This window comes from Acanthopagrus latus, chromosome 9 (assembly GCF_904848185.1).
Source record: "Acanthopagrus latus isolate v.2019 chromosome 9, fAcaLat1.1, whole genome shotgun sequence".
NCBI classification, from domain to species: Eukaryota; Metazoa; Chordata; class Actinopteri; order Spariformes; family Sparidae; genus Acanthopagrus; species Acanthopagrus latus.
Window position 1 is genome coordinate 30,453,020 of NC_051047.1, and position 15,016 is coordinate 30,468,035.

Below are 15,016 nucleotides of genomic sequence, written 5' to 3' on the forward strand. Positions count from 1 at the left end.
AATGTATGATCAATTGAAACTAATACTCTGTGTTTTCTTTACATTAGAATGAGCCTTTTTACATCTACAGAGGGAGCAGCTCCTCTTCTACAGAGCTCACCTGTTACACCACCATGTTTCTACAGTAACCCAGAACACACCAACACACACACACACATTTTGTCTTTTAAAGAATAGCTGGGAATTACAAATGCCATTTTTATTTCTACAAACAGTTTAAGATTCTTTAAAGAACAATATGATTAAATGGAGAAAAAAATCTGTGTGCACACTGTCAGTGTTGTCTTAACACATAATTATATGGCTCAAAACCCATATTAAACTTCACCAATACATCCAGAATGGGTGATACGAATATGAATTTCATTTCTTGTAAAGTGAAATATATATATTTTTTTACAGTCAGAAAAAAGTTGTGATTCTTGATAATAATGAATAAAAAAGATGTTTTGTCCAGAACTACATCACCCAATTACCATGTTCAAGTATCATTACTGTTTATTAATCTGACATGGAAATTAATGCCTATATTAAATACCTTTCAAGAATTCATATCTCTTTATGATTATTTCAGAGGAAGTGACTGAACATCAGTCATCAGTGTTACATGAAATGACTTTGGCTGGACAGAACAGCTTCTTCAGATGTTTAGAAATGGCTTTCATTTTGAGCCCGTATATAATCGGATTAAACAAAGGATGATACAAAACTATTTGTAAAGTCATTATGAAGCGAGCAGTTTTGGGAAAGTTAGATTCCACTCGAGCTATAATGACATCGTATGTAATCAAACAGGACAAACTGATTAAGACCAACAGGTGGGGTAAACAGGTCTCTGCAGCTTTTCTCTTGACTTCTCTGCTACTTCGATAGGATATTATAAGGATCTTTGTGTATGTAAAACTTATGAAGACCATAGGGAGTATTGCAAGATCTAATAAAGCAACAACACCATATATAGAAATTACTCTTGATCTTTGACATTGAAGTCTGTAAATTGCATTATTACAAATTATTCCTTTTAAAGTAAAGTCACACAGTCTAGCTTCAGCACTCAGTATTGCTGGGATTGCTATCTGACAAGCAGGCAGAAGCCAGGCTAGAACCAAGAAAATACTGATGTTTGTTTTGCTCATGATAGTTGGATATTGTAGAGGTTTACATATAGACACATACCTGTCATAGGCCATGGCTGACAGCAGTAAGAACTCTGAACCACTTAAAGAATAAAATAGAAAAAATTGAAGGAGACAGGCTGAGTACGATATGATCTGTTTTTCAGATAATAAGTCAATCAGAAGCTTTGGGTAAACAGAAGTGCTGTAAAGAACAGAGTTCAGTAACAAAGCCACAATGAAAATGTACATCGGCTCATGGAGGTTTTGGTGAATCCAGATTAGACACACAACAGTAGAATTACAGCAGATTATTAGAATATATGCCGTGAACATAATCATGAAATAAAGATATCTGTATTTTGCCACTTCCACGTACCCACTAACAGTTAAATGTGTAATATTAAATGTATCATCCATTAATGTTGTCTCGGACCAAATGTATAACAATAAAATGGGCAGATTACAAAAACAGAAGACATGAACAATAACTCAGAAATAAGTCTCAAAATAACAGTGATACCGATCTAACCTGCATTTGAGTGTCTCACACATTCAAATGGTACTTGGCCTTAACATGCAGCGTGTTTGTGTGTGTGTGTTATTAAAATCAAAGAATGATCTCTATGAGTCTGTGTGTGGAATATTTTATTAGATTGCTTCATTCTCCAAGGATCTCACTGAACCTCCCATCAAAACATACACTAATATGTAAAGGACTTCATCAGACTCTCCAGAAGTCACAGGATTGGTTCGCATCTTTTACTTGAGCATGTGCTCCATCACACAGTTCTTCCAGTTTAACTATGAGCTGTGGTAGGCCACTACAAGTAAGCATTCCAATCTGTACCATGTAAACAGGTGTGACGGTCATGATCTGTTTGGTGCCTGATGAGACTGAGCTTTGGAGCAATAGTGACATGGGGCTGGCAGTTTGAGATCCCTGGTAGAGAACTTGACCCAGGAATATGGCTCGAGCCAGATGCCCCATCTATAGAGAACTGGTACAGTATTATTCATGAAATCTTCATAAAGGAAAGAATTATCTTTTCAATGTTTCAGGAGCAAAAAACTGAGGAAATTTGGAAAATGTGAATTTCCCCGAAATGTCCTTCTTCATCTCATTATAACTTAAGTCTATATTTAGTTTTGGTTTCTCAAACTCAAGATATCCAATGCTCTGGCTGTTTCATTTTGTGTTAAACTGAAAAAATTTACTCAGTGAAAGGAAAATCTAAAGATGAATGTGGAATTGTTGCGTAAGATCTGAAACCAATTAAAGGGGAAATGTAACAAAAAAGAAAAGTGGATTCTGCATCTCTCTAATGTTACAAGAAACAGTCACAGACAGCTTCAGGACAATCTTCAGTAACGTTCTACAGTTAACTAATCATAGCTTTGTGAGTGAGCTCACTAGATAATGGACCAGTTAATTAAATTGTTAACGTTCTCTAATCCTATCAAATTAGCTCTGAGACTCAACATTATCATACATTATTAACAGCTAATGTTACATCTATCTGTACAATCACCAACTCATTCTGGGGAGTAATATTACATTTGCAGTGTGAAAGCTAAAATAAGTTGTAGAGTTACAGGCTCCAGCATTACTCAAAGCTATAACATTAGCTGTGGATACAGATATAAACTCTGTTATCTCTTATTGTTTACAGGCTAACATTATCACTAGTGTAATAGCAAAGTGCATTGTTAGGACAATATCAGCCCATTTTGATTAACACGAACAGGTGAGCAGAGTAGGCGGATTAGGTGAGAATTGCTGGTTGTTACAGCGTCCTTTGATAATTTCAACACAGCGGGTCAAAAGGGTTGGAGGAAGTAACATATAAAAGATACCACACACAACGTCAACAATCAAGTAAGGTTTGTTGTATAATTGTCAAAATAAAACCCACGAACAACACTAGTTCTTCTGTGCACACCAGGGCCCGTATTCACATAGGCTTTTATCTCAACGTTAGGAGTACTCCTAAATCGGACTAAAAGTTTTTATGTAGGAGTTGTCTCTTAAAAGTAATTCACAAAGCAGCTGAGACCTGCTTTTAGTTATGAAAACACTGAACTCCTAAACTAGAAGTAACTCTCTGTTGGTATGGATGACGTCATTTTATAAGGACGCACTTAGAAGCGATGACCGCAGTGATTGGTTGCTGAGTGACAGGGCAGCCCATTGAAAAGTCATTTAAGCTGCGCAATGCATGAAGTAAAAATAAGAAAGTTCCCTACAAGCCCATGACAAAGCCTATGAAAATATATTGGATAAAGAAATGTATTTATGTATTGATGGAATGCAACTTATTCAGATTGACAAAAGCCCTATTCACACAAGACTAGTATAACCTGGGGACCTCCAGTAATTTGTAATAATTGCGGAGGTCTTCTGTGATCTTAATCCCATGCGTATCTGCCATGTCTGTAAAGTAAAGTAAGTAAAAATTCCACTGCAAATTACCTTCCATATTTCACCAAACACAGAGGTCATGTGATAATATTAGTCCTGTGCGAATTGGCATCTCTGTGATTTGGGGTTGTTTTTTGTGTGTTTTCCCTGCCTTGTTTCTGCCTTTTTCCTAGTCAAGAGTTATGGAGGCTGCTTCTGGAATTTATTAAAGTTTTTATTCTTCTTCCGTACGTTTTTCGGCACGCTTCTGCTCCTACAGTTCTTGAGCTATTGAAACCATTCAAGTATCAAAATGTGCAGGACATGCGAGCTTCTATTTTTCTTTCTTCTACCTTTCATAATTTTGTAAATATTAAGCTTTTTATGCAAAATTTTGCCCATTCATCCTTATGGGGATTTTTTCAAATTTCATTCAGCTTTAGCTTCAGCATACGTTCAGCTATTTCAACCATTCAGCTATTAAAACGTTCAGCTTTTTAAGCTCTTTCAGCCTTCTGCTTTTCAGCTTTTCAGCTTTTCAACTTTTTCATAAATTCCGCTTTTTATGAAAAAAATTTAACATTGCCGCAAATGGGAAAAGCTTCAAATCCTCTTCAAAAATCCTCGACTTTCAACCTCTTCTTCTCCCGCATGCTTTGAGCTAGAGACACCATTCCAACTTTAAAAGAGTCACAAAACCTTGAACTACTGGGCTTGTATTCAGTTTTTAAAGATATTGTACGATTTTGGACTAATCACAGTTTTAGTTTGAAGAACTTTTAGCCCGTCTTCTGACTTTATAATGGGTGTGTATTGCGTGAGCTAGAGTGCGTGACATCATCAACTGCTGCACCCCAGAGTGTAGAGCAGCTCCAAAAGTGAGAAAAAAAATTCTCTTCAGCTTGATTTCGATCCAAAACCTTTTACTCACCATAGACAATGTATACATAGAAATGGAGGAAAACTTGTTGGCTTTGAGATGATGGTCTCATTTTAGATGTACGAGTTACAGTTTTGGATGTGGAAGCCCTGGGGCGACAAGAAGTGAAGCAGTTGCCCCATAAGCCACAATGTTAATTTTGAGCCTAAAGTTGTAGAGGACAGCAGACGGTACCTGATTTGTCTCTCGCGTTTGTGCCCTCATTTCTCACTTTCCAGAAATAAAAACCAGATGACCGAGATCAGCAATATCTCCTCTCACTCACCATATAGATGTTTTGACCCTAACTATTAACGTTTTTTCTAAAATCGCAGGGGTTTGTGAGACATTTTCCCATTCATTCTTATGGGGACAGTGTGTGTATCTGTAGAATGCGTGTGTATTGCGTCAGCTAGAGTGAGTGACACAGTCACTTGATTGAGAGCAGCTGGAACACTGGAGAAAGAATTCTCTTCAGCTGGATTTGAATCCAACATCTTTTACTTCACATAGATGATGCAGCCATTTTAAGCTCGTTCTGCCTTTAACTTTCAACCGATTCAGTGTTTTTTCACCTTTTTAAGTTCTTTCTGCTTTTAACTGTCCACCGTTCCAGTGTTTTTTCACATTTTTTACCACTTTCTGCCCTCTTGCTCTAGACCTTTTTAGCCTTTTCAGATATTCATCTTTCTGCCTTTTCAACTCCTTCAAACATTCTGCTTCATGTTCAGATGTGAAAAATGTTCAACTTTTTAAACTCTTTCAGCCCTCCTCAGCTTATCTGCCTTTTCATCTTTTAAAAATATTCATCTTTGTACCTTTTCCGCTTTTTTATACATTTTGCTTCATGTTCCGCTACAGAAACTGTTCAGCTATTTTTTCACCTTTTTAAGCTCTTTCTGCCCTCTTATTCTACAACTTTTCGGCCTTTTCTGTCTTTTTTCTCCTTTTCAAGCTCTTTCAGCCCTCTTGCTCTACACCTTTTTAGCCCTTTCAGATGTTCATCTTTCTGCCTTTTCAACTCCTTTAAACATTCTGCTTCATGTTCAGCTTTGAAAATGTTCAACTTTTTAAACTCTTTCAGCCCTCTTCAGCTTTTCTGTCTTTCCATATTTGGAAATTTTCATCTCTCTGCCTTTTGAGCTTCTTTATACATTCAGCTTCATGTTCAGCTACAGAAACTGTTCAGCTATCAGCGTGTTCAGCTTTTTATGCTCTTTCTGCCTGCTTTTTCAGCTTGTCAGCAGAACATTCAGCAGATTTCCCTTCGGCCTTCAGCATTCACACTGTATTTTCGCAGGAAATGCAAGTTGTCTAGTTATAAATGAAAGTTCTGACAGCATTTTGGGTGCAAATTCAGGAGGCTCATCAGAATAGCGAAATCTGGAAAGATGATTAGATGGATTACATGCATGACAGCATGCGGTAAAGAACATTTTTCCATCTTTCAACAGGCTCACCAGTTATTATATTAAAAATATCCATATATAACCGTTGTGCTGGTCGTGCAAGGGCTCCGGTGCGATTAACCTGGGGGATAATGTCAGTAAATTTTAGTTAAAACACAGACTTATCTTATCCTGTGCGAATGTGCCACATGAAACACAGACGTGGTGGGATAATTTCTAAATCACTTGAGGTTCAGGTAATACTAGTCCCGTGCGAAGAGCTGCATCTTCCCCGTAGCCAAATACAGGAGTGTTTCAGTTGGTTGGGGACGTTATTGCATCCCTCACCAACTCAACCATAACATTAATCATCGTTTTAATCATTCCCTGTCATTTAGCGTCTCCGGGACATTTGGCTGTGACTAGGTCTTAGCGAATTAGGAGTCCTCTGGACTACTTCTAAGGTCTCCTACTACTTTTAGACCTAAAATGTTTTGTGAATAACTCTTATTTTCAAAAATTAGGAGTCCTAAAGTTATGACTGACACACCCATTATTTTTAGGAGTTGCTCCTAAATTCGCCTGTTAGGAGCTACTTTTTAGACAAAGTGGAAACATTTATGAAATGCTTAATATCTGCATCCTGTAGCAGGGCAAAAGGCATTGGCACTCAGCACTTTAGCTTGGTGTGCTACTGTTACACTTTGGTTGTTACTGTGGAAGACAGACCAGCAATGTGTCTCCCTTTTGAAAAAGCTAATGCTCACCGTAGTCTTTGATTAGACAGTTTCATGTCAGTGGATAATAGCTTAGTAGGTGACCAGTTATGCTAAACTGTGACACTTCATCTGTTTCCCCCTTTTTTAGTCACTATAGATAGATTAATATGTTTTTTTCAGGGCCGATACCAATACCAATTATTAGTAGTCAGGGAGCCCGACAAGCGATATTTGGAGCCAATATTCATTTGCAGTAAAAGGGAAAATATTGGCATCAAAATTTTGAATAATACAAACTCAAACACTTAACCTTGTTTAAATGCCTTTAAGCATATGTTTATTAAACATCTTACCAGATTTGTCACGTATTAAAGGGTTTTTTTTTTATCTTACACAATAGACATCTTTGTTTTAAAATTCTAGGCTCAGCAGCATGTCTTATAAAGTTAAATGATAATTTAAACAAATAAATAGCTCCCTAAAGTTTCCAAAATTTCAATATAACTGAAATGTTAATCTTACTTATGGGTGTTCCCAGGGTCAGCAGCAGCTCTTATAAAGTTAACTAAAAGTTTAAACAAATAAATAAATGAATAAATAAACGTCGTAGTTTCTCTCGGCTGATGACAACCGTCGTGACAGGAAGGCGCAGGGATGCATCTTACCATCCTTTTCTGATCTCTGAGATAGTATCGCTCCTACCCCTTCGTTCGACGCATCCACCTCCACCACGAACTGTTTTTGTGGATCCGGTAGGGTGAGGATCGGGGCTGTGGTGAAGCGATGCTTGAGTTCTTGAAAGGCCTTTTCAGCCTCGGGATTCCAGACGAAGGGAACCTGAGTGGAGGTAAGAGCATGGAGAGGGGCAGCTGTCGCGCTAAAGCCTCTAACAAATCGCCTGTGTGAATGAGACAGTCTCGGCATGAAATACACTCTTTTCAGCTTTTACATACAGTTTATGTTCTAGAAGACGGTTGAGAACCTGGGTTACGTGAGCTTGATGTGTGGTAATGTCCGGGGAATAAATCAAGATGTCGTCCAAGTAGACGTAAACAAACTGGTCCAAGAAGTCCCTGAGAACGTCATTAATCATGGCCTGAAACACAGGAGGTGCATTAGTGAGACCAAATGGCATAACACAATACTCATAATGTCCACTGGGAGTGTTAAAGCCGGTCTTCCATTCGTCCCCTTCTCGAATCCTGACCAAGTGATATGCGTTGCGAAGGTCGAGTTTGGTAAAAACCTTCGCCTGCTGGAGCTGGTCGAAGACCGATGTCATCAGAGGAAGAGGGTATCTGTTCTTTATGGTAATGTCATTCAATGGACTATAGTCAATACATGGGTGTAATGATCCGTCTTTCTTACCCACAAAGAAAAATCCAGCTCCAGCGGGTGATGATGATGGCCGAATGAGTCCTGCTTGCAGGGAAGCGGAGATGTAATCGTTCATTGCTTTCTTTTCAGGTCCGGAGATGGAATATAGTTGCCCCTTGGGAATGGTAGAACCGGGGATCAGGTCGATGGCGCAGTCGTACGGACGGTGAGGAGGGAGAGACAAGGCTTTAGTTTTGTTAAATACCTCTTTTAGTCGGTGGTAACAGCTCGGGACTGAGGTCAGGTCCGGGTATTCGGGGTCTGTGACAGGGTTAGTGGAGAATAGATTTATCTCGGTAATAGATTCAATCAAACAGCGTTTAGTGCATTCTTCCCCCCACTCTCTAATCTGACCGCTCTTCCAGTCGACGTGAGGGTTATGTAGAAAGAGCCAGGGTTGTCCCAGAATCAAAGAGTGAGAGGTGGAGTTGAACAAGTGGAACTGTATAATTTCGTGATGATTGCCAATTACCATTTCTATCGGTTTGGTTATGTGAGTTATCATAAAAATGTCTGCTCCGTTAAGGGAGCGTGCCCGAATGGGCCTGGCTAGATGTTCACAATCAGTGTGTAATTTCTTGGCCAAGTTCCAATCCATGAGACTTTCATTGGCTCCTGAATCTACTAGAACTTTCATGTCCCACTTAGCGTTTAGCTTGACTTGGGTAAGCACACGCACAGCCGAATTAGCAATCAGATTAGAACTCACCGCCGGGGTTTTTTTGGCTGGACAGGAGCTGACGAGGTGACCGGTCTCTCCACAATAAAAACACCTTCCTTCTTGGCGTCTCTTCTGGCGTTCATCTGGAGATAATTGAGCCCGTCCTAACTGCATGGGCTCTTCGTCAGTGCGAGTCTGGAAGTTCTCTGGAGCGATTCGGTGCGTTGTCGGCCATTTTGATTCCTGTGGAGCCGCAGATCGCTCTCGGTCGCCCCGTCTCCCTTCTCGGTATTTCCTGAGCTGTGTGCGTCAGTTATCCGTACGGATGGCGAGTGCGATGAGCGCATCCAGACTTGAGGGGAGATCGAGTGGCACCAATAGATCCTGGATATCTGTCGAGAGACCTTTTAAGAAAGTATCATAGAGGGCGGCGTTGTTCCATCCACTCTCCGCTGCCAGTGTCCGAAAGTGAATGGCATAGTCACACACAGAGTCTCTACCTTGTCTCAAGGTGCTTAGTTCCTGGGCCTTTTCTCTGTCAGAACAAACCGGGTCAAATGTTCTAGTTAGAGCCGTCTGAAAACCTGCGATAGTGTCACATACCGTAGAATTGCGGCTCCATTCAGCCGAAGCCCAAGCTTTGGCTCGTCCGGTCAGGTGAGATATCATGAACGCCACCTTTGCTCGTTCTGTGGGGAAAGCTTGTGGCGTAAACTCAAAATGGATCGAGCAGTCAATCAAAAATGGTCGGCAAAGATCTGGCTCACCGGCATATTTCGTGGGGGGCGCCAGCTTACAGGAAGCTCCTCCGGAAGTCGCTGGTAGTTCCGGGGTGACTGGAGAAGGCGGAGCCGGAGTGGTCGGGTTTTGTCGACAGAGTTGCCCGATAAGCTCTTGTATCTGGGAGGAGAGATGTCCCATGTTGGCAGCCATGGCGGTCTGGAACTCCTCCTGACGGTTCAAGCGAGCTTCCTGGGTTCGCAGCGTTTCGGAGAGCCGTTCTGCCTCCGCTGAGTCCATTGCTGGCCAAAGTATACTGTCAGACTTGGGCAGAAAAGAGGACTCAGATGCGGAAATGGCAGAAGTAGTGTCAAGTTTTATTACTCTGAATTTGTAACTCTCCAGAATGAATGACAAATAAACCTCTATGAAACTCTGCGTGACGAACAAAACAAACAACATGAAACACAGAAAAACTGAAAACGCTCCCGCAGGAGGAAAACCTACACTGTTCTTGAATATATACATAAATATCAAAGTTAACGAAAATAAATACTCTCCGAAGAGAAAGCTCAGAGGCTATGAAAATTAACTACTCTTTCTTAATGAAATTATCCAACAAAAATTCACTCGTAACGAGGAAAAGAAACGCTATCAAAATTCAAACTACACTCAAAACTCTAACCAGAAAATACAAATCAAAATCACTCTTCTCGAGGATACAAAATACAGATGAATAAAACATGAACAATACTTAACCAGGATGTGAATCAAACACTCAACAAGGCGTGGAACAAGGCTGTGATGAAAGGCTTCGGTAGACGACATAAAGACGAAATACTTTGGCACAGAGACAGGGGAAGACACAGACTTTATACACATGAGGAAGGGGTTCACAGGTGGAAACAATCAGGGATTAGGGATGACGTCAGACCAGGGACACAGGAGGAAGGGTAAGTGACCTGAAACGAGAGGAGAATTACTTTCAAAATAAAACAGGAAGTTCACAAGACAGATCCCAAGACAAGACAACCTCACCGCGATGTGACAATAGTTCCCTGAAGTTTTATAAAGTAAATAAAACTTGCACAGAAATGTGAGTCTAAAATCAATTAGTAGTCCCAATTGAGCAGCGCCAGATTGCAGTGCAAAAAGCAGAGTTGTTCAGCGTGCCTCTTTCACCCTCATAAATTGCAGAGACTTCACTGAAGACGTGCTCACTTGGGACTGATGAGGATGGTGCACAAAGAAACTTTCTTGCTTGTTTTGCAAGTAGCTTGAAGCGCCCTTCATTCTGTCTCCACGACTGGAGTGGGTCCCCTTTATGCCTCATCCTCAACGCAGCTACTGGCCAGCTGGTCACCAGTGTGAGGTGCCAGCAGAGAACTGAACACCTCATCAACACGGCTGCAGAAGAATGTGTGTTCTGTCCGTTGCCTTTTGTGGGTGTTTCCGTCATTCTCATGTGTCCCATATGCAGCTGCCTGCTCCTCCATACTGGCTCCTTCTGTGGCAGCATGCTCCTCTCGAGTGGTCTGTTGTGTGGCAGAGCCCTCTTCCTCTTTCAACCATCCTTTGGCCTTGCTCAGTGTTATGGCAGAGAAGAATGCATGACTCTTATAACGAGGATCTAAGAGACAGGCCAGAACCGCAGTTTTTGTGTCTTCTATTTTTGAGAAACGCTTGTCGAGACTCTACTTATTGGCTTGCCTGAACGTTGTGATGCCTTTTGTGGAGGGCCCCTCATCATCTTGAAGAAGCATCTTCAGCACAGTCAGGCATGGAATGATGCAGGATTCTTTGCAGCATGTGGAGCACTGAGTTCCACCTCGTTTGAACAGCCTGGATTATGTTGTGCTCTGGCAGGCCAAGTTCCCTCTGAATGTCTTGCAAAGGCTGTTTGACCAGAATGGAGTGGTGGAAATGTGCGGCACACTTCTTAAGTATTGCAATGACACCTGTGATGGCTCTTTGGCTTGCCAGGCCGTCATTCACCACAAGTTGCAAGTTGTGCGCTGTGCAGCTGAGGTCTGGGAGTTCAGCGAGCCTCATTCCCTTCACAATATTTACTCCACTGTCTCAAAGCACTAGTGCTACACGTTTTTTGCTTCAAGCCAACATCAGACACCACCGTGAATGGCTGGTTGTCAGTGACTATCATCTCTATGACTAGTTTGTCCATTAGTTTTGACTTGTCATCTAAGTTTGTCCACTTTCTTTGTGGCTGAAACATGTCCTCTATTGTTGGCTGAGATGAAATTGCCTCATCTTGATGAGATTCAGATTCCTGTTTCTTCTGTGCTGTGTCATACAACTCAGGGTGATGACTCCTAAGATGAGACCACAGGTTTGGAGTATATTTGTTTTTCCTCGTTGCGCCCATGCTGACACCTTCATTGCATGTATTACAGACCGCCTTCCCCGGTGTTAGTTGAGTGCAATATTTCCACACCGCACTTTTAGACTTCTTTAGTCTATCCATCTGCAATAAGGGTTTTAAAAAAGAGAGAGAGTTAAAAGTGGGGCCACATGCTGACATATGCTCAACTCATCATGCTTAATTTACTACAACATTTAGGAAGCCTGTAGTTGATTGTATTATATAAATATTATATTTTACCAACATGTGATAGCAGGGACACCGTCATTCAAAACTAGGCTGCTGCATTACCAACGATTAATGTAACTATAGCTGAAAAAATAGCACAATCACAACAGGAGAGACTATTCATCCCTGAACACCATGCAGTTCATGCAGGCCAGGGGTGTCAAACTCATTTTCACAGAGGGCCACATCAGCATAATGGCTGTCCTCCAAGGGCCAGATGTAACTTATAAATGTAACTAAATGTAATCAAATGCAATGTAAAACAAACATAACAACTCCTTAATATCAAATAACTTCGAATTTATTACTTATTTAAATGACAAACATCACAGTTGCATAGAAAAAAATATGTCTGTTTGTTGCTCTGTTATAACATAAATCTTTTTAATTTGTCAGCTTATGAAACCCATATAACTCCATCAAACGAGGATCAAACTATCCAAGTGAAAGAAAAATAACATAAAACACAAATTATGACATTAAATTTGTTCAAAACGTTTCTGTCAAAGTTAAAATGGGCTTAATTACTGTAAAATCAACAATTGTTAACTGCATGTATAACATGTATAACAGATGTAGCATTTTACAAAAAAAAAAAGGCTGCATACAGCCTTGCATCCAATTGATGGTTTGATTACAATAATTTGTCTGCATACACACATAAAACCTGTAAACACTAAATAATTGCAACAGCACCTACACATAAATAATATGTAATCAACTAAAAATTATTACAAAATAAAGGTTGATTCAGTTCACAACTATATTGGTCAAGTTTTTAGGTTAGTTTTTGATGAGGAGATGCTGCCTGTTCTTGAACACACCAAGTGGATCCCCTCTCTACCATCCATTGATCATGTTCTGAAAATAATAAACACAAAACAAAATGCAAGCACAATCATTAAATTGCACACATAGTTTAATTATTCTTCTTGGTTGAATTACATTATATTCCAATTAAGTTTTTTTTAAAAAAGCTTACCTGTGTGTTTTCTGACCAGATGTCTGACACCGTTTTCCCGCTGCCAGTGTGTCAATGTCTGGTTTTAAGTCCTGTGCAGAGGCAATCCGTAGAACAGCATGGAGGTTGTCATCAGTGAGACGTGATCTGTGCTGGTTTTTGTTCAGATTCATTATGGAAAACATCTGTTCGCACAGATAGGTGCTCCCAAACATGGACAGAACACAGGCAGCATGAAGTCGAAGCTGTGGCATCAAACCAGGGGGCAGCAGACGGTAAAAGTCCTGGATTGCAGCATCCTGGAACTTTGCTCTCTGACCACTGTCGCTTTGAAGCTCAATTAACTCCATCTGAAGTTAATGTTGGGGTGCAGCGCAGACGTCGATGGTGAAAGGATTAGCAAAGATGCCAAAGCCAGACTGCTGTGCTCTGAAGTCAGAGAAGCGCCGATCAAACTCAGTCTTTAACCGGCTCAGTTTGGTAGCCAACTGAGCACATGAAAAAGTTAACGGAAATGAGGCTGACATGCTCTGACAAACAGGAAAGTGGACAAGATTGTCCTGTTTCACCTGGCACATCCATAGGTCCAGTTTACGGTGGAAAGCCGTGATCATATCAGACATCTGCGTGATGACTTGTTTGTGTCCCTGCAGCTTCTGATTCAGTTGGGCGAGATGCTCGGTTATGTCACACAACACAGCAAAGTCCCACAGCCACTTTGGATCTGACAGTTCAGACAAGGGTTTTCCTTTACTCTGCATAAAAAGAGCAATGTCTTTCCTGAGCTCAAAAAATCGCCTAAGGACTTTGCTCCTACTCAGCCACCGCACTTCTGTATGGTACGGCACGTCCCCGTGCTCTGAGCTCATCTCCAGCAAAAACAGCTGGAACTGACAGTGATTCAGGCCACGCGCCCGAATGAAGTTCACTGTTTTCATGACTGTGGTCACAATGTCATCCATCCCCAGCACCTTCAAACACAAAGCTTCTTGATGGATAATGCAATGATACATTATCAGAGGCGTGTGACAGTTTTTGCATTTTCCCCTCCATTAATCCAACCAAGCCCACTTTTCCTCCACACATTGCCGGTGCATCGTCTGTAGTTAATCCCACCAAGTTTTTCCAGGGCAATGCATTTTTAGTTAGATACTTCTCCACCGCATCAAAAATGTCCTGTCCCGTCGTGGTCCCATGCATTGCAGCCACATCCAATAGGTCCTCAGTGATAGAAAGATCTGACTTCACGCCTCTAATAAAAATTGATAACTGTGCTGTATCCGTGTTATCTGTGCTTTCATCAACAGCTAATGAAAAAGCTGTGTAGCTGCGTGTCTCATCGGCCAGCTGTATTGCAAGATTATCTGCTAGTTCCTTAACTCGGTCCGCGATGGTATTTCTTGATAAACTGACATTTTTAAAAGTCTGTAACTGGTCGGGACACACCTGCTCACAGACCTTCAGCATGCACTGCTTCAAAAACGCCACAATAATGCTAGCTTTCACTGCCGCATTATTTTTGGCGGTGTATTTCGAGAACAAACTCTGCTGTGACCGCAGTTTGCCTTTTAATTCTTGGGCAATTTGTTGCTTTTCTTGAAGGCTAGCTTTGGCGTACTTAGCTCCGTGTTTGGTGTCAAAATGCCGCTGCAGATTGTACTCTTTGACAACCGCCAACGCCTCGTAACACAAAAGACATACCGGTCTTTCTCCTTGAAGCACAAACAAGTATTCGCCTTCCCATCTTTCTTGAAACATTCTTCCATCTGTATCAACTTTTCTTTTCCTGAACATTTTGGGATCATTATTTATTTCTCAATTCTACTCGTTGACATTGATGTGGAAACACTGCCGTGTAGTGGCGGTGAGCCATCACTTCGCGGGTATCAAAGTCGACAGGCATTGTGGGAAATGTAGTTTTTGGTCAAAGCACGCTTTTGACCTATTTATTTTAGACACTATCTTTAGACTTTTTAAACTCTCGCGGGCCACATAAAATGACGTGGTGGGCCACATTTGGCCCGCGGGCCTTGAGTTTGACACATATGATGTAGGCTTTATGATGCAGTTACATGATGTCTAAAGTCTTGAACAGCAATATTCTGCTCCTCTCTACAAGAAACTGTCAAAGACAGCTTCAGGACACA

General features: G+C 41.0%; 2 protein-coding genes across 2 annotated transcripts; both read right to left on the reverse strand.

Moving 5' to 3' along the window:
• Positions 1-590: 590 nt before the first annotated feature.
• Positions 591-1,535, reverse strand: LOC119026255 (olfactory receptor 11A1-like). Its single transcript, XM_037110486.1, has one exon. It carries the CDS (start codon positions 1,533-1,535, stop codon positions 591-593), a length of 945 nt encoding a protein of 314 aa, XP_036966381.1.
• A 10,863-nt stretch (positions 1,536-12,398) lies between these two features.
• LOC119026258 (general transcription factor II-I repeat domain-containing protein 2B-like) lies at positions 12,399-14,663 on the reverse strand. Its single transcript, XM_037110490.1, is given in 3 exon segments — positions 12,399-12,769; positions 12,891-13,904; positions 13,906-14,663. Coding segments are annotated over 3 exon segments (1,779 nt in total). The 3' UTR covers positions 12,399-12,762.
• Positions 14,664-15,016: the final 353 nt, after the last annotated feature.

Coding starts and splice junctions, on each gene's coding strand:
- LOC119026255 (XM_037110486.1), bottom strand. CDS start 1,535: ATGGATGATACATTTAATATTACACATTTAACTGTTAGTGGGTACGTG.